Source organism: Prunus persica, chromosome G4 (assembly GCF_000346465.2).
Source record: "Prunus persica cultivar Lovell chromosome G4, Prunus_persica_NCBIv2, whole genome shotgun sequence".
NCBI lineage: Eukaryota > Viridiplantae > Streptophyta > Magnoliopsida > Rosales > Rosaceae > Prunus > Prunus persica.
The window spans coordinates 10938285-10964273 of NC_034012.1; the positions used below are offsets into that span (position 1 = coordinate 10938285).

Below are 25989 nucleotides of genomic sequence, written 5' to 3' on the forward strand. Positions count from 1 at the left end.
GTTGGACTCAATTTTGATTGGACCTACCGCATATATATACGTATGACTTATCAGATACGTGACCTTCATGAAGAAAAACGACCGATTGTCCCCATAACATGCATGAAGGCATCGTCTCACTTTTACTTTTTGACATAGAAAATGCATGACACTTTTTAAAGGAACCCACTACGAAGCCATGCAGCAGATGCAGTGACGTACTACGCAGTACACCAGTAGAAGTGGCTAGGGTTGCTTCGTTTGGAAAAGAAATTGGAAATTTGGGTCGGTTTTCTGATGTTACTAATTCACGCGTTATAATATAATTTATGATAAGTTTATATTTTGAACTTTATTGTATTAAAAAAACCATTGTAAAATGAGTTCTTTTTTATGTGACGGTAATGAATGATGTTATAAGACGTATATTTATTTATTAAAATTATCTTTTGAGTCCATGATATATCAATTATGTCGTTCACTCGTAATATAAGCTATAACACGTAGATTAGTAACATTACGTGGCTGATAGTTTGACCATTAAATTTTAATTTCTCACATTCATATTGAGACGTTTAATTGCCATTTTGGATTTCTTTTTTTTCTCAGAAATTTTATGATTGCCTTTGTAATTCAGTTAAAAAAGCCATTAGTTATAAGGGTTATGCTAGGGAGACCAACTTTAGATACCAACTTGTGTACCAACTCTCTAATAGAGGTGGAGTCCACCAATACAATGGGTCCCACACTCTATTAGAGAGTTGGTACACAAGTTGGTATCTAAAGTTGGTCTCCCTAGCATTTTCCTAGTTATAAAGAACAATAACTTTCTCCCCCCTCAAAGTGAAAACTACTCTAGAAGTGTTTTTCCAGAGAAAGAGGGATTGGATTTCCAAGTGCCGACTCCAACTACTAAAGATTATGATTTTCAAATTGCTCCGCGCTGAAAACGCGTTTGTTTGTTAGGTGGCACAGAGTAAATGTATTTTGGACTTGCTTACAAGTTTGGCTTGGTCTTGGGAAGAGACAGATGGCACTTGCCAGTTGCCAGTTGGCCCAGCAAAATGTTTAGGATATAGTAAAGACAGTTCAGGAAAGTCTGAAAAACTGTGGGATTTTATAGATGTTTTCTTGCTGAAACCAATATTTTGACAGTGAATTGATAAAGAGGATGTTTGTGTGAGATTGAAAAAGAAAGGGAAAGATAATGTGATCACCCACCATCATTCTTAGACTTTCATTTCGTGGGTTCCATGAAGTTTCTTCCCATCAGACTCAACTCCACATTGGTGGAGGAGATTTGTGTAATTGCTGGCCTGCTCAACACACCATGTGAAGTGGAGGGTCTGCTTTTGCTATCAAATAATAATGATATGTTTTATGCTTAGACATAGCTTTCGGAAGAATTGCTTGAAATTTCTCAAGACCTTGATGATATGAAACAAATGGATCATAGCCATATTCAAATAAATGAATTTTGCATTTCACCAAAGATTGTTTGCCAAGGCATCGCTTATAGTTCATGGAAAAGTAGGAGGGAAAAGAGAGGATGACGTCTAAGAATAATTCCTTAAACATTTAAATCATATTCCTTGAGCCATTCAACATTCTCCTGAACGAGTGAGGCAGAACAGAAAACACCAACATCTTACGTTCCTGGGATGAATTATTTTTCAATTTTTTCATCAATTTCAGACCGAGCATGGAGAAAAATTGCTATTGTAGAACTTTGATGGAATGCAAATATTGGCTATCATGCTTGGGGTCCTTCAAAAGCGGAGAGATAAACCTAAGCAGCATCAACTCTGGAGGCAGCAGAACAAAAACATGAAAGCTTAGAAATGACAGTTATAATATGAAATTATGAGTTACATGGCTTGCTAGAATCGCATCAAAAAGAATTTTTCAGATAGTTGAGGGAGGTTGTAAGAGTATTAGGCCAAATACCTTCCCTAATTTTCTCCACAGCTTCAAGCGCGGGCTTACGATTGGTTTTCTGCAACCACTGAAACAACAAAGAGAAACAAAATATGCCACTCAGTCTCCCTAATTCCACTTAAATGTCTAATAACTTAAATAACAATAAAGAGAAACAAAAACCTCATGAAAAATGCTAGAGTATAAGTTACATAACTGAATCGATGGATAGAGAACTCCACAGGCAGAGAAACAGCAACAAAAATTGTCAAAACAGTGGCAAGACCATGTTGGAGTCAAGGCCAAAGATCATATTTCCTGTGTACCTTCTTCCATTCTGAATTATTCTCGTATTCAAATACTGTAACTCTATTTCAAGTGCACCCCAAAATATTTGTCTAAGGCCAGTACATAGGACTTCATAAAGGGTGCGATAAAAAATATTGCCCCTTAATTGATAAACAGAACCAAGATCCCAACAGCACACCAAAACTATACCAACCACACCTACATAATATGGACAGAAAATCCTGCTGTTCTTATCTCTAACCACACCAATGACATTCATTAGGAAAATACAAAAGATGGGTACCCTGCATTTCTAACATTTAAGCTAAAATTCACTGCCAGCTAATCACAAATTTGAAAAGATGGCAAGAAAATTGGCTAAACAAATGTTCACAGCAGACTGAGCAAATTTGTGTCTCTATTAAGTAATATCATGCATTAATTAATATTAATATAACGTTAATGATCTCCTTAGTTAAAGCACCTTATCGTTTATAACTTAAACTAATACATTGAAAGATCTCACTGAACCAAAAAGATCTTTAAAAACAGTGCACTTGGCACTTCAAAAAGATCCAAGTGAAATTTTCAGGGGATATAAGGTAAAGACAATTGGCTGCCAACATTAGCATCTAGCCAAATCTACCAATGCCCGCATGAAATATGCATTGGGAGTACACTCTGTTGCAAAATAATTATCTTGGAGTGAGGGTCAACAATTAAAACAGCCAAATGTCCAGAAGATGCTATCACAGACCTGGAAACTTATTTTTCAACTAGCTACTGGAACTCACAATCTCAAGCAGGCACAGTGCTTTTTCCTTGCAATCTCATGGTCTTGTTATGCAACCTCTCCATGAATGCAGGATTTGCTCTTAATATATCCTTGACATACGAAACTCGAGCATCATCAGCCAGTTTGTTAGCTTTCCCAGCTTCCTCAATAGGGAAAGAAGAGTCCTATGGCAATCCTTTCTATTTTCTTCTCAGTGTTCAAACCTTCACAAGTGAGAGAGAGAGAGAGAGAGAGAGAGATATATATATATATATATATATATATAATTTTCCTTTGCAAAGAAAAATGTTTCATTAAAAAATACAAAAACAAAAACGTTGCAATTGCATAGAGTGGATAAGATGTTGTAGTAATGAAAGGAATAATGTGCAGCACTACCAAATGTTGATATATCAATTTTCATATGCTTTATTTATGCTCAATTACTTCTTTCCTCACTTTTGGGTGGATAAACTTTTTTTCACTTTTAAATAAGATATCTCGGATGTATAAACTGCATTCGATAAAATTACTGCACATGTAATTTTCAAGGACTGAGCAAGACATAACAAAAGAATCTTCTCATACATTCCGCAGGGGCTATAACTATTAGTTTCTCTTTGTGCTATAGGAGGAGGGAGAAGTAATAAAATGCACAATCAACAATATCATGTGGGATGTATAAGAATAAAAACTCAGAAATCTGAACAACTATTAACCAGACTAAGTACTTCATATAATAACAAAACTAATGATAGAGAAAGAAAGCATGCAGTACTTCAAAAAATAATAAAACTAATAACAGAGAGAGAGGGGCATGCAGTTGACCTACCTCTAAAATATGAAAACTATGAGAGAATATTTGTTTGTGGGAATTTTCTGTGTATTCTTCTCCTTGTAGGAGGTCATATTTATAATACAACGAAACCTGAATGGGCAAGTAAATAATAAATTCCTAAATCTATTTGCAGTAGGAAATCAGGAATTAAAGTAAATCAATTACAATTATAATAGGAATTCTTAGTGTGTAAGGAAAGTAAGTCAATATCCACAAGTCACGCCAACACTCCCCCTCACGTTGGTGCATAGATGTCGCCAATGCCCAACTGATCTAGTGAATTGTGGAATGCTTTACTAGAAATCGCCTTTGTCAAAATATCCGCCAATTGATCCTCGGATTTCACAAAAGGAAACTGAAACACTTTAGCCTCAAGCTTTTGTTTGATAAAGTGTCGATCCACCTCAACATGTTTAGTACGATCATGCTGAACCGGATTCTGTGCAATGGCTATAGCAGCCTTGTTATCACAAAAGAGATTCATTGTGGATGTAGGTTTATACCCAAGTTCAGTAAGCAACTTTCTTAACCAAAGAAGTTCACAAATCCCTTTAGTCATGCCTCTGAACTCGGCTTCTGCACTGGATAAAGCTACTACATTCTGTTTCTTGCTTCTCCATGTCACCAAATTACCTCCCACGAATGTGAAGTAACCCGATGTGGATTTTCTATCTGTTACATTACCTGCCCAATCTGCATCTGAATAACCATCAATATTTAGATGACCATGCTTTGAGAACATAAGTCCTTTTCCAGGTGCAGACTTCAAATATCTAAGTATCCGAAGAACTGCATTCATATGGTCTTCACTTGGAGAGTGCATAAATTGACTGACAACGCTCACCGCATAAGCAATGTCTGGTCGAGTATGTGACAAATAGATCAATCTTCCCACTAACCTTTGGTATCTTTCTTTGTTAGTTGGAACTTGATCCGGATATTCTCCAAGATGATGATTCTGAATAATAGGAGTGTCCGCAGGTTTACAATCTAGCATTCCTGTGTCTGTCAACAAGTCTAAGACATATTTCCTTTGAGAGAGAAATATGCCTTGCTGCGATCGAGCCACCTCAATTCCCAAGAAATACTTGAGTCCACCTAGATCCTTCATCTCAAACTCCGTAGCCAGATAGTCTTGTAGCTGTGATATTTCCTGTTTATCATTCCCAGTAATAATCATATCATCAACATAAATTATTAATGCTGTTACCTTCCCTTTTCGATGTTTCAAGAACAAAGTATGATCTGAGTTGCACTGTTTGAAACCATTATTCTTCATTGCCATGGTGAACCGTCCAAACCATGCACGTGGTGACTGTTTCAATCCATACAATGCTTTTCGTAACCTGCAAACTGTTCCAGTCTGAGTAGTATTATATCCAGGAGGAATGTCCATGTACACCTCCTCCGTGAGTTCGCCATGTAGAAAAGCATTCTTTACATCAAACTGGTGTAGTGGCCAATCTAAATTAGCTGCAAGGGACAATAAGACTCTGACGGTGTTTAACTTTGCAACGGGAGCAAAGGTTTCTTCATAGTCTATACCATAGGTCTGTGTGTACCCTTTTGCCACAAGTCTTGCCTTGTATCGCTCGATAGATCCATCTGCATTGTGTTTTATAGTAAACACCCATCTACATCCGATAGTCTTTTTTCCTCGGGGTATAATCTCCAATGTCCAAGTCTGATTTTTCTCAAGGGCTTTCATCTCCTCTTTTATAGCTTGGACCCACTTAGGATCTTTCAATGCTTCAGAGACCTTGGTTGGAATATGGATAGCAGACAACTGATGCACAAAAGCCTTAAGTGGTTCAGACAGCTTCTCAGTGGATACATGATTTGCAATTGGATACTTGGATGTCTTGCCAATATCAGGTGAATAACGGTTTGGTGGCTTCCCACGATTTTGCCTGAAAGGTAATTGATATCCAATAGTTTTATCATCTAAATGCACAAGTCTAGTAGGAGTAGTTACCTCAAGGATATTCTCAAGAGATTGGTCTGTTGGTACTGTTGAGTTAGAGGGGGGGTCTTCATCTTGTTGTTCTGTATTGTCTGTAAGTGTGAGACTCGGATCAGAAATATCTTCGCGTGGATCAGGTGGGTCAGGCAATTGATCGCTATAAATGGGCGATTGGTCGCTTTTCAACAGAGAGTAATCTCGTGCTCCAGACTCGGAATGATCAATCATTTCTGTACAAGGGAGAATTTCTTGATTTTCCAAGTTGCTCCAATTCTGCTCTTCACTTCGTATCTCCCCCTGAAGTGTAGAATTGGATGATGGGTCATGGAAGAACAGCTCAGATTCCAGAAAGGTCACATCCAAAGTGACATAGGTTCGTTGGGTAGGAGGGTGATAACAACGGTAGCCTTTCTGATGAGTGGCATAACCCACAAAAACACAACGAAGTGCACATGGATCAAGTTTGCTACGTTGATTTTTGTGGAGATGAACGAAAGCCACACATCCAAAGATTCGGGGTGTGAGTACCAAAACAGAAGGCAGAGGTCTGTGTTGTGCAAGCACCTGTAAGGGAGTTTTAAAGGTCAGTACACTAGAAGGCATGCGGTTGATCAGATGAACTGCGGTGACAATAGCATCATCCCAGTGATGGCGAGGAACATGAGCGCCAATCAGAAGTGCTCGGGCGGTTTCAAGAAGATGTCGATTCTTTCGTTCAGCAACACCATTTTGTTGTGGTGTCTGAGGACAAGTCGTCTCATGGATAATTCCATGTTGTTGGAAGTAAGTCTGAAAGTCATGATTGACAAATTCTCCACCATTGTCGGAGCGAAGAATCTGGATTTGAGCATTAAACTGAGTTTTCATCTGTTTGTGGAAGGACTGAAAACAGGAAAACACTTCGTTTTTATTCTTCAGCAAATAAAGCCATGTCATCCGTGTACAATCATCGATGAATGTGACAAACCATCGAACACCAGAAGGAGCAGTGATAGGAGAAGGTCCCCAGACATCAGAGTGAATTAACGTAAATGGAGTAGTACACTTGTTCGTACTCAACGGGTAGGGCACACGGTGACTCTTGGCCAAAATACAAGTATCACATGTGAAGTCAGAGTCCTTGAAACCTGAGAATAAATCTGGTATAAGATGCTTCATATAACTAAAAGAAGGATGTCCCAATCGACGGTGCCACAACCAGATTTGCTTTTGTTTGCTATCAAAGGGATGTGTCACGCTGTTAGCCATGCCGGGACTGAAGTCATCGACATAATATAGCCCCCCTCTCTTAGTACCACGACCAAGAATCTCCTTAGTGTGAATATCCTGAAGCAAACAAAAACTCGGGTAAATGAGTACACAACAATTCAATTGTTCAGTAAGCTGACTAACTGACAATAATTTAGTGGATAAAGATGGAACAAGTAAAGTATTAGACAGTGTGAGAGAGGATGAGAGTGCAACAGTGCCAGCCCCTATCACAGGATAAGTAACACCATTGGCATTTGCAATACAGGTTCGTCGAGGTTGTGTAGTATTCATAAAATCATCAGGATCAAACGTCATATGATCAGTTGCACCGGAATCAATTATCCAGCTCCTGGAATCAATCTTATCGGAAGTATGGAATCCATAACCAGTACCATTACTGGTCATATTGCATTGTCCTCGATCTATAAGAGTAGCCCACCAATTGGGGTAGCCATGCGATTTAAAACAAGTCTCACAAGTGTGTCGTGGATCACCACAATATGCGCAATCTAGTCCACGTGTCGGGGTCGTTAGTCTAGAAGTCATAATTTGTGCAGCGGAAGATGCATAGGATACAGGTTGAGTAGGAATTGGGATCGGAATCTGAGTCTGAGTCGGGGCCGGAGTCGGAGTCGAAATTGGGATCAGGGTCTGAATCAGAGACAAATTCGGGTTTGGGGTCATCATCGGAGTGGGGGTCGGGGTCGTCTTCGGAGTCGGGGTCGGGGTCGGGGTCGGGGTCGTCGTCGTCATAGTCGGGGTCGGGGTCGAGGTCGTCGTCGTCATAGTCGGGGTCGGGGTCGGGGTCGTCGTTGTCATAGTCAGGGTCGGGGTCGGGGTCGTCAAAAAAGGATCCGGATTCTGGATCGGGTTCAGAGTCAAAGTCTGCATCTGTAGGAGCGGAGCCATCTGGGCACTCAACTCAATGATGGTTGGTGGAGAATGAGAGAAGGAGTCGGTGGTGCTACCTCCATGAGGGGTGAAAAAATCATCAACCCCCATAGCAGCGGCGGGGGTTTGAAACTAGAGTCAGCAATTCCAAGATCGCCGCTCTGATACCATGCTAAAATATGAAAACTATGAGAGAATATTTGTTTGTGGGAATTTTCTGTGTATTCTTCTCCTTGTAGGAGGTCATATTTATAATACAACGAAACCTGAATGGGCAAGTAAATAATAAATTCCTAAATCTATTTGTAGTAGGAAATCAGGAATTAAAGTAAATCAATTACAATTATAATAGGAATTCTTAGTGTGTAAGGAAAGTAAGTCAATATCCACAAGTCACGCCAACACCTCTCACTAGTAATTGTACGCTCATCTTCCCCTGGATTGTAGCGCTTTCCGGCCAATTCTCTGAGCCGACGGAATTGATGCCTTGAAAGCCCAAGTTCTTTCACTGTAACAGACACTTTCACTTCTCTATTCTTGGGATGCCAGGCATCACCACCAGGAGCAAAGACTGCCCGTGTTTGCCACCTAAGGATTGGTCCTTCGCCTGGTGGGTCATCTACCTCCCTTTTCTCGTCCCGTCCAGCAGTCTCATCAAATTGTGGGGGCCTGTCGGTTTCCATCTTCTGCACACATCGCATGAAAATCTCATCCTCAAACACCTTAAGCAACTTGTAAGCTTCTTCAGGTTCAAGTTCCCCTCTTTCACACATGTCCCTTAGGTCATTGAACTTCTCTTCAACCTTCCTTTTCATGTCATCTGGAAAAGATAATTGCATTGCAGATTATTTGATAAATGCCAGTTTGAACCAAAAAATGCAACTTCCATGCCATTGAAACACTTGGTACTATATTTGTCTGTCTGAGAAACAAAGAAAATGATTGACGGCTGAATATTGGACGCCCAGAAATTTCGACTTTGGAAAGGTCTAGCCATGTAATTATACTAAAAAATTACAACTTTTGCAATCATGTCAAAATGGTTAACTTAAAAAGTGTGTGGGCAGACAGACCCACATATACAGAAAGGTTAACAGACAAAAATCTAACATTTCAAGTAGGGAAGCGGACTTGATAGAAATAAAGCATCATACAAAATAGAGTAACTAGAAGCGTATACCTGGCAGGAGCTTATCCCAGCTAAGCATATCCTCAAGAATCGCCTCACACCCTTTCATCCTTCATAATCCCATGCTTAATTTCATCCCCAAATCCCACTTCTTGTCATCCATGTTGAAGTACTCATTTTTTACCATCCTGTTCATGACTACATCCCTTGTGTTATACAAGTTATCAATCTCTTCATTCATGTCATGCATCTTCTTCTTTCTTTTCTTCTTCTTCTTTCTCTCCGCCAGTGGTTTAAAATCTGAGAGTGGTTGATGGCCTTTTTTTTTGTGGGGTTCCAATAATAAACGGAATGTAAAACAAGGGTAATGGCCTTGTTTTATAAAAGGAAAAAAGAAAAGAAAAGAAAAAGTGGTTTCTAGCTTAGCTCCTGCAATGGAGGTGTGGGTCGTAGGTTGCCTCCCAGGGCAGGGTCGAATAATGGAAGTGTTTATGTCTCTAGGATCATGCCTCACAACAAACGGCCGTTTATCTCCTCAAGCATAAAAAACCAAATCAAAAAGAAAATCGCATTAAAAGAAGGAAAACAAAGAAAAATAATAATGGTCAAACCGCATCTATATACGTCAAATAGTCCCATGTGAGACACCCAGAGAAGAGATAAGGAATGAGAGAAAGAAGAAGAAAAAAAAGAAAGACAGAAAGAAGAAGAAAAAAAGAGAGAAGGGAAGGAAATAAAAAAAAATATTTTATAATTTTGGATTGATTTGATGATTATATCTTTAGATTTAATAATTTTTTTGACAGAGGGACTATTTAAGAGCACTCATATTAACGTTAGGGACTATGAGTGATACAAAAAACTTTAAGGATGCAATCTTATAGTTTCGTAAAAGTCATGGACGTTTTGTGATAAAAAGCCTTGTTAATATTCCACTTAGAGCATCTACAATCATGCTATCTACTTTTAGTTAAATTTTAGCTAAAAACATATAAAAGGTTTTTTAAGAATTCTCTATAAAATTTAAACTTCAATCATGTCTTAAAATTTGTCTACAAACTTGGCTGATTTGAACACAGCGAGGAGCTTCAAAAACTAACGCCTGCATAATAAAACCCCCTCACTGTTGTAGCGGTGCAAGAGTTGGAACCAATTGCCAAGGGTAAATTTCACTTTACCACCCCAAAAACTAAATTTTGGGTACGAATTTGACACAAAATAGTAAAGCTTGAAACTCAGCAATTTTCGGATAATAAATGGAAAATTACCCTTTTATTTATAATGGGACTAGGAATTTTACAATTGACAAATGGAACAGCAATGAATAACTTGATATGGAAACCAGACTGGTTTGGAGGTCAACAAATGCAAAGTCTATTTTCATACCACTATCAAAAGAATTTTACAATTGAAGAAAACAATATATATTCCCATAATTATGCATATATAAAAACACCGCATAATGCTTGCTACACAGCGGTGATCAGCCATAAATAAGTAGCATACAAAATTCTTGAGATAAAGCTCGTCTGAAAGAAAATGCGCATGCTAACATTACATCTATGGACTACAAAAGGCGACCATATCTGGCAAAAAACCATATGATTGGACTCGTAATTTGTGGCTCGAAGCTACAAAGATGTCTCATCCTCGAAGGCCTAAGACTGTTAGGACTTCTCATCCTCCAGTACGAGACTACTTGGATGTTTTGCAGCATGAGAAAGCTGTGCTCATGTGTCCGCTTTGGTGGCTGGAAGCTGTTTAGGTCTTCAGTGGCTAGAAGGTGCTTAGGCCTCGTCGCCTTTCAACTCTTCTTCAGTAAAAAGATCTTTTTGGACAGGGATACTACTTAGCTGCTGAGATGAAATAATATCGGCAATGGCTTTATAAGTTGACTCCTGATTGCTATCTACTGCGGTGTTGTTTTCTATGTTATTGATACAAGGCTCATCTGATGGCAATTCTCTTTCCGGAGGGGTCACAAAAAATGGTATCTTACCCCTCTGCCAGTCATGGAGGACCATCTTTGCCGCAGTCATCAAATCAGGTTCACCACCCTAGAAGCAGCCCAGCAAAAAATTCAGCACATGCATAACTAGGATCTTTTCTGTTATATATTCAAGGAGAAAAAAAAAAACAAGAGATAGCGAACATTTACAAAGTTTCCATATGCCAGATCATAGATGGGCACAACTTGGGTCCAAATCATTGTCTAGCATCACAAGGTATAAACAATGTTTAACTAGCCCAAGGGAGGGGAAAAGGGGATGAAAAAGAATGCATAAATAATCCCACAGAAGCCAATTCCCTTGCTGGGTTTTGGTTCTGTTTCATCAGGGCATACACATATCTATCACAATCCCACAGCTTGACAGAGTTAAGATGGGACCACAATTGTCTCCAAGGGGAAGACAATATACAAATTAAAGGAAGAATACCACACTTGGAATTTGCATAACTAAGATATCACTTATTTTCTTCCCTTATACATCCCTTATATACATACATCTATATATAGTGTTCTCTGCCAGACTTATGTTGCAAGACTACGAATTTGGGCCACACATTCAGATAAAAAGTAGATAAGAAATAACCTAAGCAATGGGTCCACATTCACAGGGAGACATATTCCAAATACACACGTGTGTGTACACTGTGTATGCATATGTGTGTAAATACGGAAAACATCCATTTGATAATTGACTGAGTCTGAATTTGAAATACTCCAAGCATTTGCAGGAACTAAGGGCAGAAATGTTACAACTACTGGGATAGTTAGAAAGCATCATTAAGAAGTGAGTTACCTTCAAAAGTTTGCCTGACAATTTGCACAGCTGACAGAGGAAGTCATTATCATCATCCCTGAAAACCAAAAAACCATTAGGATTTGGTTACATGTCACTCTATTTCTGAGGAAATACATGCAATTAAAAGGATTTGTATGTGGAAAAAGAAATTACAAAGTACACAGATTACTAAACTAAAATGATTGCAATCCAGATTAAATAGGAGTAACAAAATAAAAACCCAACAACCTCAATAGAAAAGAGAGTAAGATAATAAGAGCTAACACGATACTAACCCCCTTTCAGTTATGCTAACAGAAAAATCCTGACTCAAATAAGTTGCACGAATCATTAAAAAAAGTTGAAAAAAATTTGGGTTATTTTTGACATTTACAAAAGTCCGTCCTTCAGGATCTTTACTAATTTTTGGTTCCAGAGAACCATTGTTCCTTCTGTCAATCATATTTGATTTTTCCTGCTAAGGTGTAGACCATGCCCAAGACTGACCATGGTTGGGAAATTGGAGAGACTACTCGCAACCAAAAGCTTAAACAGATACAAAACACTAGAAATTTTATGTAGTACCAAGACACAAACATCAAAATCCAACACACAGACAAAGCAGCATACCAGGTCTTTATCTTATATGCTCTTTCCAGGTGGATCTTCTTAACTCGTTTCAATACTTCTCCTATATGTTCTGTAGCATCCTCCAAATTTGTGACACGTACCTAAAAAAGAGAACCAAAATTATTTACCATCTGATGTGCATATAGAATATTACATTTGCAGTCCAACACTGAATGTGGGCTCAAGGTCCACAGGGAATAAGAAAACAGAAATGATAGACTCTAAATGGGTTAAATAAACAAGTGCAGTACAGAGGGGGGAAAAAAACTTAATTCAATATGAGTAGCTATACAAGCAAAAACAGGAAAAGCATACCACGCCCTTCAGTACAATATCTGTTTCAGAGTCACCGCTCTGATAGACAACTCCAGGGCAATCAATCAAGAAAATCCTCTTTGTGAGTGTTATATATTGCCACACTTTAGTCTCCCCTGGAATTGGAGCAACCTTGCAAACCTGTGGAGCAAGAAACACATAAATATGTCAGCCATATCGGATATCACTAGCTAGAATATTGTTTGTCACCTAAAAGACAAGGCACATTGGTCTATTAGTACAGCTAAACCAAATAAAATGCTGATTAACACACATACATAATCTATATTAATGGAAACACAAGCAAAAAACCAGAAGCCGCAAGGGAGTCGAGGATATTACATTTTTTGTTCGCAATGTGTTGATGACAGATGACTTTCCAACATTGGGATACCCAACGAATCCCACAGAAATGGCTTGCTTGTCACTTTTCAAGCGGGCAAATTGTCTCAGCACTGATAGAAGAGTTCCCTAAGTGCAACAAATAAAAGCAAACAAAATCAGCACATTACACATAAAATCTGAAGTAGTATGGATAAATATAGTAACGTAAAGTGAAATAACATTAGGGCTTATCCTATTAGCTTTTTGATGAGTTCTTATCTCATCTTTTAGACATGTAGCACGATATGCAGCAACAGAGAGAGAGAGGTAACTTAATGTAAGGCAATTGAGACAATAACCATGATGGGAGACAGAGGGAAGTGGTGTTAGAGGAATCTAACTTAATAGACTTTTATTTCATCAATACTGCCATGAAATTCAACACGATCGGCATCAACGAGAACAGAAGGTACCTTGCCAAATGATTTGTTGACGCTAGCATGAAATGCAATAGTTGGAAAGTCGTCCTTTAATACATTCAACCAACGGCTGAGCACCCACGAAGGAACCAAATCACACTGAAAAATCAAAGTAATGATATTGTTAAACAAAATCAGAAGAGGTAATGCCTTCTAATTCAAGAAGACTCCCAAAACATGAGAAATGCAACCAACCTTGTTTAACAAAAGAACTAAGTGTTTATGTGTGCAATGCTCTTTCAAATGCTTCTCTAAGTGGTAACATCTTGTACCTTGCGGATCCCTTGCATCCAAAACCTGAAACGGGGAGAAAAGCAAGGTTGAGCTGGACAAGCATTAAGCAAATAATAGCACTAGAATAAAAAATAAACTTGTTTTCATAATTATCAGCCCAAGCAGATCTGCACATTTAATGCAGGAATTACCTTGATGTAAACATTGTCCTAACTTAACGAAAAAGAAAACAGAAGCATAAAACAATCCCTGTTTACCATTATACACTGTTCATCATACAAGTAATGAAGAATAGGAATTCAATTGATATCCAAGAAAGGCAAGATTTGTAAGGAAAAATACATGTATGAGATTAGTTATACTTTCTAAATCAACGGAAAAATAGAAACACCAACCTGGACAACAACATCTGAAGAGTCAATAACTTTGTAGAGCTCACCCCAGATACGTTTACTTTGACCCTTATCAAACATTGTATGCCGGACCAGGTCCCTAAATCCATCCCCTTCACTACCTTCTGCAGTATTGTCATCAGCATGCTTCTGCTGAAACACATCTAAAGAGATGCAAACAAGTTAGATGCAGAACCATGGGAAATAAGAAAATGACCCCAAAAAAAAAAAAATTCATACACATAAACTTCCAATTTTTTACTCAGAAACCCTCCGGTCTAAATCATACACAAAAACACTGACCAAATAATCAGGAAATAGAACGAATTGGTTATTACAACCAGGAATATCAAGCACATAAAAAATTCTCAGACAAGAAATAGTTACCTTGAGAACCATCAGCTTTCTTAGCTAAGGACTCATAATCTGCTGCGATGAGTTTTGGACGCTTCCTCTTTGTCTTAGGTCCAAATGCATCGGAAAATGATTCTCTCTCTAGGAGATGGACTCTGGTTTGCTTCACAGATTTTAAGAACATGAACTTAGCAACTAGAATACAATGATTAACTATGCCATCAGCCGGAAAAAGAAAAAACATTTCAACCATATGCTATCTTCTTCATTTGTTTTCATTAAGAGTTGGGCATGCCAATTTAGGAAATCTATAGAAAAATTTATTGTTCATTATAAGGTATTCACTAATTTTGAAGGGTTAAGTTGCCATTAAAATTTTTACATGCTGGGGTTTGCCAATTTTTGGGTATGAAGATAATTGCCGGCTAAATAAAAAATTAAAACCAGTGGCTTCAACATTGCATCTAATAAGGCAGCCCTAAATAACTCTTTCTGTCTCTCTTTTTTTTTTTTCTTTTTAAGTTAAGTCATGCATCGAAGCTTGATGAATATCGCTCCGAAACTTATGTGAGCCAAGGAAATGGAACATAACTAGTACTTCAGCTCAGAATGTCATTTGTGCACAATTGTGATTTTCTGATTCCTTGTTAAAGTTTTAAAAAACAAAAAAACTAGACTTTACAAAAGCATCATACCTTCTGATGGTCATTCAAGAGGGACAAGGGCAGTTGCTTCCCCTTCAAAATAACATTGTAGTTACTAGCCACCGTTTTACTGTGCTCCTCGCGGAAAATGTCAAGCTGCTGCTGAGATGCAACCCGAGTATTCCCTAAAAATGAAATTAGCAATAATAAAAAATTCAACAAAAATAGAAAAGGCCAAGAAAACAGGACCGCCGCAATTCAATGAATTACTGAAATTTTTTAACAACAGACATTTTCAAATATAATTACCAAGCATTTGCAACAAGCTCTGTTACTCTAAAACCTCACACAAAAGCACTAAGTAAGATCTTAACTAGACTAGAAAAGTGTATCCATACGTATACGTACCGAACCAGCGGCGATCAGGTTGAATACGAGTGTCAGGCAGCTCCTTGGACTGGAAATCGTTCCTCAAGACCTTTCCCTTGCTGTCACGCTTGGGCCTCGTCTTGTACATCTTGAGCCGGCGAACCGTGGCCCCAGTACGCGCGTCCTTGCTCTTGCTCTTTCCATCGGTACGGTTCGCGTCCAGCGAGTGCTTCGGCTTCCCGGAGATGTTTACTTTCCTCTCTGTCTTCTTCACCATCTTTGCGGCCTGTTTGGTTGCCAAGAAAGTGACGGAAGCTGCCGCGTTTTGTTTTGCGTAAAACCCCTTGGGAAATAGGGTTTCGAAAGAGAGGGGGGTGATGGAGGGACGATAAATTATAAGTATTTTTTGTGCGACTGGATTGGGTTGGTAAGTTGGGGGTTTAACAGAAAAGTTTTAAGCCCAAGTGTAGGCCGGTTTTTATTTGGAACGGTCCAACAATATTGGGCCACAACACACGACAAGGACACCAGTTCAGTTGATCACCTTTAAAACACTTGTCATATTGTTTGGTAAAAGTTTAAAGTATTCCTTAAAGATTCTCCAATAAGTTTTTTATGTTAAGGATTGATTATATACTTCTAATTTTAGTCGTTTGATTGTATTTAAGAGAGCATATTTAGTGAATGCAATCCAACAGCTGAGATTAAAAGTATATATTCATCAATATCTATATATTTAAAGCAAAAGACAAGGGATGATAAAACATTCAAAATACTATTAAAATGGCATTGGTAAATGCAAACATTAAGGGCTAGTTTGACATTGTTGTGTTGTGAAAATAATCGCTATCAGATTTGCTGTGAGAGAAATCAGCTGTGAGAGAAAGCAGTTTGGCGTTTGGTAAACTTTTTGCTAAAAGTGTTGTTGGTACTGATTCATGCATAATCAGAAAATGATTGCCACATAACCATTGATTCATGCAAGAGTGAGTGAACCGTTAAATTTACATCTAACAGTGAGTGATCATAAATCTCTTAGACCCCTGTAGACCAAGAAATCAAAACTGATATATAAATAACTACTCATGTTATTTTTTTTAATTTTATAAAATAAAAAAATAAAAATAAAAAACTAATTGACACGTGCGTGAGCATATACCAAGGGGCTGGTAAGTGATTAATAGTATAGTTTTTTTCCGTATAAAATTTTATTATTTAAAAAATAAAAGTAGAAATATGAATATATGTGTTTTGTGTTTGAAATACATTACGACCCGAGTAAAGCTTCCGTCTTTGAATCAGACCCAAAAAACAAAAAAGCTTCCGTCTTTGAAAGAGATGAAATTAAAGAAACAAACAACAAAAAAGTAGTACCCGAGATACTAGTGCAGATCCAAAAGCAAACGCAGCGCGCGCAGTACATCAGTCGATGGATCGGGTTATCAAAGCCGCGAGGAGCTCTGGTTCTCTCAATCTTTCAAATCGTAATCTCAGGTAACATTAGACTGATCACCAGTTAAAGAAAGAAAATTTGTCATCTTCATCACCATTATCTTTGATTTTGATAACTCTCTTTTGCAATTAAATTTCCATCACATTGAAAAGCATTGCATTCATATGGGAACTGGTTTTTTTTTCCCCTCTAATTTGTCAGCCAAGTGCCCGATGAGGTATATAGAAGTACGAGTGCAGTTGGGGACGATGAGAAATGGTGGGAGGTAAATTTGTTTCCCTTATTCATATAGATCAAGAAAAATATGAAATGGGTGCTTCTAATTCTCCAAGTGTGATGTTTTCCAATCGGACTCATGAACCCATTACTTGTTTTCAGGCTGTGGAGCTACAAAAGCTCATTATAGCTCATAACAACATTGAATCACTGAAAGAAGAGCTGAGAAATTTGCCTCTTCTGACTGTGTTAAATGTCAGCCACAACAAACTTTCCGAGCTTCCAGCTGCAATTGGAGAGTGTGTTCTATGTCGATGTGTATTTGTAATTTGTGTTCGTAGTGATCTTTGTCTTATGTTTTTCTTTAATTGAAATGTCGAACACATCTGGCAGGCTTACCATGCTCAAATCATTAGACTTATCGTTTAACTCAATTCTAAAGTTGCCTGAGGAAATTGGATCAGTAACTTCTCTTGTCAAGTATAGTTTCTTCTTCTACCAATTCCCATTTTTCTTTATATACAAAAAATGTAGTTAAAAGACCAGCAGGCTTTATTGGTTTCTTATTACTGTATTTCATGCATGTCTGTGGGTCGGCGCGTACATGCCCCTTGTGTTTTTTTTGCTTTTCTTGTATTTGGGTTTGAAATGAACGAGAAAGAAAGAAGAATTCGATTTAGGTTAATCAAGTTGTTGTGTGATCCTTCCAGACTTGATTGTTCAAACAATCAGCTTAAAGAACTACCAAGCTCACTTGGAAGATGCTCAGATCTATCAGAATTCAAGGTAATGCTTCACCTAGGTTGATTGTAGATGTGGTGACAAGGCCATGATGCTGGTAAAATTTGACACAGCAATGTCACATAACCTTGTAGTGTGGTTGTTTAAGTGCTTGTTCTTTGCCCAAATCTTTGTGCGTGTAGATTGAACTTATCTTTTTTTTTTTCATCTTAATATTCTGTAAACCTGATGCGTGTGTTAGGAAAGGATTCTTTCCTTTATTTTTTAACATAATATCTGGTTCTGATGAAAAAGTAAGTTATGATACTCTTTTTACAGGCTTCGAATAATGTTATCATCAGCTTGCCAGAAGATGTAGCTAACTGTTCAAAAATGATGAAACTAGATGTGGAGGTATGAGCAAGATTGTATTTTTAGCACCTGTGATGATGAGTTACCGCTTTTTCTTTTTTCTTTGATTATGATGTAATCATTAGTATTTGATAAATTTTGGGGTCTAAAATGCGAATTGGATCATCTGCCTGTGCCAGGGTAACAAGCTAACAATCCTATCTGAGAAGTTGATTGGATCATGGACCATGCTTACGGAACTCAATGCATGTAAATGTCTTGCTGAATGGTTATCTCTACTTGCACATCTTTAGATATGTTGAAACATAGTTTGTGATTGGAACCTATGCAGCAAAAAATATGCTGAGTGGAATACCAGAGAATATTGGAAGCCTATCTCGTCTTATCCGTCTTGACCTTCACCAGAACAGTGAGTCCATTTTTAATTAAGAAACCTTAAATATTCTTTCTTTGGTATGATATGAGCCAACCAGTTCAGCTTTCCTATAAGATGTTTGTGTTTACGAGTTTTGCAGAAATTTCATCAGTTCCACTTTCAATAAAGGGTTGTTCTTCCCTTGCAGAGATCTATATGGGGTACCACTGTTACATGATGCTTTTTAAGTTTTTAGGAGTGTATGGAATTTAAAGAGAACTTTTGCATCTTTGAGATTTATCTGGCACTTTTAACATCAAATTTTAGGAACAATGCGCTGTCTACATTACCAGCGGAGATGGGGGCGCTTTCTCATCTAGGAACTTTAGATCTTCACTCAAACCAGGTAGCTAGAATTTCATTTTCGTTTTTCGTTATAAATACTGTAAAACTTACTTAGGAGGAACAAAAGTTCTTGACGTACATTGGGAAAGAGTGATGATCTCTTTCCGAAAAGAATTGCTGCTCAAAAGACATGTTTATAAATATTTTCTTGCATCTCAATATGTTTAATGGTTCGTTGAGTTTTGAGTCTAGTTGGAAGTGGTCAATTGAAATGTCTTGATAGTGATCTTTTCATTTTAAGATCACTCTAATTCTGCAGAAACTAAGTTATCTACATATGTTTCAGCACAACTACATGACAACATTCATATATTTAAAACTTTATAATCACCTAAAATACTGCAACATGATAAGCAGAACTAGAACTCCTTAAGCTCTGCATGCCTGCATCACATGTTAACTTTTGTCTCCTCTTTGATTGTCCAATTATTTGTGCATTGAGAGAAAAATAAACGTTGTAAAGAAAAAACCTAATTTGGACTATTTATCTCTTGATGAGTGGCTCTAGTTTTTACATGAATAAACTTATTGGTTCCTGAAAAGCACTTAATGGTATCTTTTTAAGTTTTAACACAGTGGAAAGTACTGTGAAATCCATGGGTAGAACTCATCCTTGGAAAATCAACTTACAAGGTAAGAGTGCTCTTGTGTATATACACCACATCCCAAAGGTACCCAAGAAATGTGGGTATATGTTAACAGTCTCCCTTAGTTTCAGAACTAGAGACACTAAGCGCTCCCCCTCCACTCAGGGTAGGAGATACTAACCTGACCTATTGATGTGGTACACCTACTTTGATACCTTGTAGAATCCGTGGGTAAAACTCTTCTGTGAAAACCGGCTTACAAGGAAAGGATGCCCATGATTTATATTTCACCCATCCCAAAGGTTACCTAGGCGATGTGGAACATTGCTAACAACTATCACAAACAATAGCACTTAGAATCTACTAGGCAAGCTTACGGATCAGAGGGAAACTCAGAATGTTATTGAGTTACAAGTTCAGGTAAATAACCTAATTATATAAAGAAACAACCTAAGGAAGGGAGAGGAAATATCACAAGACATGGATAATCCTGGCTAATTTAGAAGTAAAGACTAATTAAGGTCCTAATTAAGCTACTATTGACTGAAGTTGACACAATAATTTCCAAAAGGGCAAGTGCTAATTCAGAAAATTAAACAATGGGATTTGATTTGGGTTCTTGACAATCCAAATGCTCCATGAATTCTCCTGCTGTGTGTTGTACTCCATCTTTGGATAACTAGTTTTAAATTCTCTGTGTGCATGCAGTTGAAGGAGTATCCAGTGGAGGCATGCAAATTGCGTCTTTCATTGTTGAATCTTTCAAACAATTCATTGTCTGGATTGCCCCCTGAATTGGGTAAGGTTAGCTATTTTAATTTGTATTCAACAGTATCTGGTATATATTCATCGAAATTCCTAAATCCTATATGGGTTGCAATGCTCTAAAAACGTCATGTATTTCACATTGTGAGTTATATGAAGGGATAGAATTCTACTCTCGTTGATCCAATTGGAAACAGATTTTTAAATACATGGATAAGCCCTTTTTAGAAAGACCCATATGTCCTAATTTACTTGTATAATACCAAGAAGTTCTACTTTTAAAATATTTTATTAGAAAGATCCTAATACTAAGTAGACCTTTAATAATCTTTTAAAAGAATAATGGAACTTATCACATGGTGCACTAGTGTTGGCTGTATTTCTCATGGGTGTGGCGGGATTGGGGTGGGTGGGCTAATGAAATGATGAATATTTCCCACAGGAGTGGTGTGGATGGGAGTGTGGGCGTGTGGATGCACTGGATGCACAAATTGAATGATGATTAAACATTGCTGTTTATTATATTAAACTCCACATTGCTCTAATGCCTACCTCCTGTTTACTTATCTAAGGATTTGAAAGTCCAAATTTGATAATTGTTATGTTTGACTGTAATAAATATTCTTAATCGTTTTTCTCTGTTTAGGCAAGATGACTACCCTGCGAAAACTTTTGCTTGCCGGAAATCCTTTACGAACTCTCAGAAGGTGAGAGGCGTTTGTTAGCCCTTTTTTTTAATTTAATGCTTTTGTTGAGTAAGTATTTATCTAACAAAAATTTCCTCTTCAGCTCATTGGTTTCTGGATCAACTCCTACTTTATTGAAGCATCTTCGAAGTAGACTTTCTGAGAATGAAGGTGTGTTTATTGACAACTCATGTATGGTTTTTTTTTTTTTTGGTTTTTCTAACATGCTAATTCTGTAAATTTTTGTGGTATTGTATGGTAGACAATCACTGGATCCCATATGCTTAAGTTGTTAATATATGGAAGAAAAGCTAATACCCTCCCTCATGCTCATAGAGCCGCATATAACTGCAGACTGTATAGTTGCAGTTCAACCATGCAGGTTAACAAGCAAGTAGAGGATGGTTTGGAGGTCTTGAGCAGGACCTCATCAAAATAAAGCTTTAATACAATGTTACAATGTGATAAATAATTGGTTGAAAAATTATATCATTCCTCTCCATATTGAAGGGATTATGTACAAGTGTAAGTACATGAAATACAACACAATTATAAGTCTAAGAAAGAATCAAACATCCTAATTCTAAGTATATTTAGAAGCCTAATTATAAGCATAAAAATTTGGAAATGTCACTGATAATAGCATCCAACATAGTAAAACTTCGAAAAACTCAATAACATGAAATTACAATTTTCAACCAACTTTTGCCTTAAGTTATTTAATTCGGGTTTCTTATGTAGATGCAGAAGCTTCAACTACAAAAAAAGAGGATGTTATTGCCATGGCCGCTCGATTATCAATCGCTTCAAAGGTACTGCTCCTTAATGTTTCTGACGAGGATATAAGCTTATCTGAGGATGATCATTTTTATAGCTCAACTTTTTTTTTTTTTTTCGGGGGGAAGGGGGTTCCTAGAAAATGCTAGCTTTTAAGATGTGATTTGTGGCCCACGTGCGGTTCATGTATAAGGTTGTTGGTGAACACCCATTTTCCCTTTTGTGGGATCTTGGCTTAGTTGGCTATTCTAGTATAGAGCTCAGAATTCACCTTTCAGTTAGATCTTTCTTTGAGATGCTAAACTTTTGCACTTAAAATTGGTTTTATGGTTTTACATTTAGGAACTTTCTATGGAAGGGCTGGGTTTGACTGCTGTCCCATCAGAAGTATGGGAGTCGAGTGAGGTCACAAAAGTTGATCTTTCTAGGAATTCCATCCAAGAGCTTCCAGTTGAGCTTTCGTCATGTGTCTGCCTTCAGGTAAATATCATTGTACATGGGTTTTTCTGTCTACTGACTTGGAGAATTTTATTTGTTTGTTTGTTTAAATTTGCTTGTTAAGTTCTTATAAAATATAAAATAAAAATCTGCTGTTAAGTTGATTTTGTATGTAAGTCGTCCTTATATTTTATCCAAATGTGCAGACTTTAGTTTTTTCCAGGAACAAGATTAAAGACTGGCCAACTGCAATTTTAAGGTCACTTCCTAATCTGTTGTGTTTGAAGCTGGACAATAATCCACTAAGACAGGTAAATCTTTGTAGCTGGTACAATAGTCTTTTTCATACTTTCATAATATAGAAGAGTTTTAAAGAGAAACAAGGAAGGGACATGGTTCATGACAAATATAATTCTCGGAACAAAATTTTTAATACCTTGCTATGGGACCACTGTCCAAAAGCTTAAGCTGTTGAGGAATGGGCCAACAATGTACATCAAGCTAACTGATCTGAGTACCTTCCTTATTTCTTGACTTGTAGATTCCACCGGATGGATTTCAAGCAGCCCCTATGCTTCAGATTCTCGATCTAAGTGGTAATGCAGCTTCATTACCAGAGCATCCATCATTTTCCAGCTTACCGCATTTGCAAGAGCTTTACCTGAGGTTAGTGAAGTTGTGACACACAGGAACACACGTTCACAAATATAGAGAATATGAATGCATGTCTGCTTGTAGATATTGGAGTTTTCAATAACATCTCAGCTGTTTGCATACATCTATTTTCACCTGACAGACGAATGCAGCTACGAGAAGTCCCAACAGATATCTTGAGTTTGCAGCAGCTGCGGATCCTTGACTTAAGCCAAAATTCCCTCCGATCGGTTCCAGTGGTAACGTATTCTTTGATTAAGAAATAAATATACATCTGATACCCTTCATAGGTTTAAAACTTAGACTTGTCAGGAGACACCTGTAGAGGTTTTATGATAATAATAATAATAGTAGTTACCTAATTGGTAGAAATTTAAAGAGTTTAAAGTGTTCTTATTGAAGTTGGGAGAAAATGTTGAAGTCATTAGGGGGTCAGAGAGAGGAGGCTGGCCCAGAATTTCATTGGAGTTTCACTGCATTCTTTTGTGTCCGTATGGATATTGGGTGTTATTTTTTTCTTTTAGGACCACATACGCCTTGGCTAAGTGGTCCTAAAAAAAGGAAACCCTCTAAATGGATTGATAAAATGTTCATTTTAGGTTATTCTCAGTTCATAAATCATGTCTGTCCAGAGACAGCCTTTCCTCTTGTGGTACATTAATTGCTATTCGAATTCTTGATTGTCTCTGTTAATATTGACATGCAGGAGTTCAAAAATCTTACTTCACTCACTGAGCTAGGCCTATCTGACAATGACATCTCAACACTTCCCCCAGAGTTGGTCAGTATATGAAAACCTTTCATAATTGGATTGGTTTCTTTGGTCGTGACTACAACGAATGACAACACGAATTATCATGTTGTTCTTTATTAGAGAGTATAGATTCCATAGACTCATCTGATTGACTATATAAAATGGGTGGCCCAGTGCATGAGGCTCCTGCCATTCTGGAGTCTAGGGAGGGTCAGATAGAGACAGCTTTTTTGGCCCCATAAAGCGTAGTCTACCTAAAAAAGTGGTTATAAATTCTTATATTACCAGAAGTATGGTCCTGTAGTGGTTGGCTCAGTCCCGAAAAAAGTGAGTAAAGGCCAATAACTTGAATATTTCCATTCGTTGATAACGTCACTGATCATTTTTTTTCATCAATGCATTTCCCCCAGCTTATGTAACTATAAATATTTCCTACTCTTCTGGATCTTTGTTTTGAAGTAATATTAAGTTGTGCTCAACTTCAAATATCACATTATATGTATGTTGTCTACTAGCTCACTAATATTTTTGTCCAGACTGACTTTGTTACTTTATTCTAACGTAGACAGTTTCTTTGATCAGGGTTTGCTTGAACCTAGCTTACAGGCCTTAAGACTTGATGGAAATCCATTAAGAAGGTATGCTACTTTTTTCGTCATGTCCTATAAGTTTCACTGGAAGGTTTGTTGTCATTCTGTAGTTTTGTGACATTAATAGTTGTACAAAAACAAAAACAATTGACGCGAAGATAAAATTTAGGTCAGTCAAGTTTTATCACTGGCTTACCGCCAGATTCCTTGATTGTCTGGGCGATATGGTTCAAGGATGTATGACAATCACTGGGGTGTGGCCTCGTGCATTAGTCAAGCAGTAAACAATGTCATTGATAATATTGTTACGAATTTATGCACTAGTGGACAAAGTGCAAGGCAAAAGTACACCTGTAAGGTTTGCCTCTGGCAGAAACCTAAGACCAATTGGAGCCTGATCCTTCGTTCCAAATCCGACTGCTCGAGTTCCTATTTGATGTGGATTTTGAGCCCCAAGGTTACAATCATCATATAGATTGCTTATAGTGCTAAAAAGGCATAGTTAAATAAGATGCTAATTACTGAAATGTACCCTAGACAATCCCTTGCTTTCAATTCCTTTATGAACCAGGAAACTGGTGGGGAAGCACAAGTTGCATATTTTCCTATAAGAGGCCAAAAGATAGATTAAAAACACAAAAATATCAGCTAGGCAATGCCCTCCATCCAAATGCATGTTAATCGGTCATGCTTCCCACTGCAAAGTGAATCCCATGATTACAGGATGAGAACTTGTAGAATATACTTAATTTCTATGCGTACTAGAGTTTTTAAATTCTTTGCTGTCCTATGCATCATGACCCTTCTCATTTTATGTATATATACTTGAACAGCATCCGGAGGACGGTTTTAGACAGAGGAACCAAAGCTGTTCTGAATTATCTCAAGGACAAAATTGTTGAAGCTTAGAATCTCTGCGCATCACTTCTTGTCCATCCAGACGTGCTGTCCCACTCTTTTCGCATGCCCAAGTTCTTGATTTGAAGACTACGGTGCTTGTATGGCTCGTGTGTCGTGTCGCAGCTTGTATCATTTGAGTTTATTATTGATTTTTGGATTCCATTATCATGGAATATACTTGCTAAGCTTCCACACCCGTACGTACTTAAATTCCAGATCAATTGTGTGTTTCGTTTTGTTGTTGTAATTGGAGCTTAGACTTGTGAGTGCTATGTGAATGTACCAATAAATACATTTTACAGATAATAATAACAATATTACAGATCAATACCTTTAACAGTATCAGATTTTTCCTGTTCTCGTAATTGGAATTTTGCTTCATTTCCTTTTTTTTTTTCCTTTTTTTCTTTTTTTCTCTTTTTCTTTTCAATTTTACCCATAAAAACTCAAAACAAAAAGGAGATTTTAAAATAAAATAAAAAACTGACAAGGGATAGAATTTAGTGCCACCATCCTCACTTCTAGCCCGGGAGCTTTATTTCAATTTATTATAAATCCCCCATTGGACCAAGGTCACCTCATTTTCTCTGCATGAAAACTGTGAGTGAGACAGAGAGAGCACCACTATCACCATTGTTCTGGAAATCGCATCCTTTAATTTGGCAAGTTCAATTAGTAGAACCTACAGGTTATAACTACTGGTTATTAGCTGTGATTTTCCCCAAAATGTAGCTTCAGAAGTACATTGTATTGTTGATC

General features: G+C 37.5%; 3 protein-coding genes across 7 annotated transcripts; 1 reads left to right on the top strand and 2 right to left on the bottom strand.

Moving 5' to 3' along the window:
• Window positions 1332–9751, bottom strand: LOC109948427. 3 transcript variants are annotated; one of them, XM_020561331.1, is made up of 4 exons: window positions 9083–9751; window positions 8308–8722; window positions 1927–1984; window positions 1332–1784 (listed from the first exon to the last, which is right to left on the bottom strand). In XM_020561331.1, the coding sequence occupies exons 1-4, from the start codon at window positions 9138–9140 to the stop codon at window positions 1779–1781; spliced, it is 537 nt and encodes a 178-aa protein (XP_020416920.1). In that variant the 5' UTR covers window positions 9141–9751; the 3' UTR covers window positions 1332–1778. The 3 variants fall into 3 exon arrangements, with proteins under 3 accessions (XP_020416920.1, XP_020416921.1, XP_020416922.1); XM_020561332.1 differs by lacking the exons at window positions 1332–1784; window positions 1927–1984 and adding an exon at window positions 2656–3183; XM_020561333.1 differs by lacking the exons at window positions 1332–1784; window positions 1927–1984 and adding an exon at window positions 3255–3791.
• Window positions 10382–16040, bottom strand: LOC18780744 (nuclear/nucleolar GTPase 2). The gene is made up of 11 exons (XM_007211755.2): window positions 15598–16040; window positions 15241–15374; window positions 14579–14708; window positions 14195–14355; window positions 13761–13862; window positions 13560–13664; window positions 13105–13233; window positions 12763–12903; window positions 12448–12548; window positions 11836–11893; window positions 10382–11088 (listed from the first exon to the last, which is right to left on the bottom strand). Exons 1-11 carry the CDS (start codon window positions 15833–15835, stop codon window positions 10819–10821), a joined length of 1569 nt encoding a protein of 522 aa, XP_007211817.1. The 5' UTR covers window positions 15836–16040; the 3' UTR covers window positions 10382–10818.
• LOC18778600 (plant intracellular Ras-group-related LRR protein 6) lies at window positions 16824–25575 on the top strand. Of its 3 annotated transcripts, none has more exons than XM_007214602.2 (21): window positions 16824–17052; window positions 17213–17276; window positions 17390–17526; window positions 17621–17707; window positions 17938–18013; window positions 18287–18361; window positions 18499–18568; window positions 18651–18728; window positions 18835–18895; window positions 19002–19080; window positions 20375–20465; window positions 21078–21138; window positions 21221–21288; window positions 21859–21929; window positions 22237–22374; window positions 22539–22643; window positions 22874–22998; window positions 23129–23225; window positions 23693–23767; window positions 24323–24378; window positions 25164–25575. In XM_007214602.2, the coding sequence occupies exons 1-21, from the start codon at window positions 16988–16990 to the stop codon at window positions 25237–25239; spliced, it is 1755 nt and encodes a 584-aa protein (XP_007214664.1). In that variant the 5' UTR covers window positions 16824–16987; the 3' UTR covers window positions 25240–25575. The 3 variants fall into 3 exon arrangements, with proteins under 3 accessions (XP_007214664.1, XP_020417762.1, XP_020417764.1); XM_020562173.1 differs by having other exon boundaries at window positions 21865–21929; XM_020562175.1 differs by lacking the exon at window positions 17621–17707.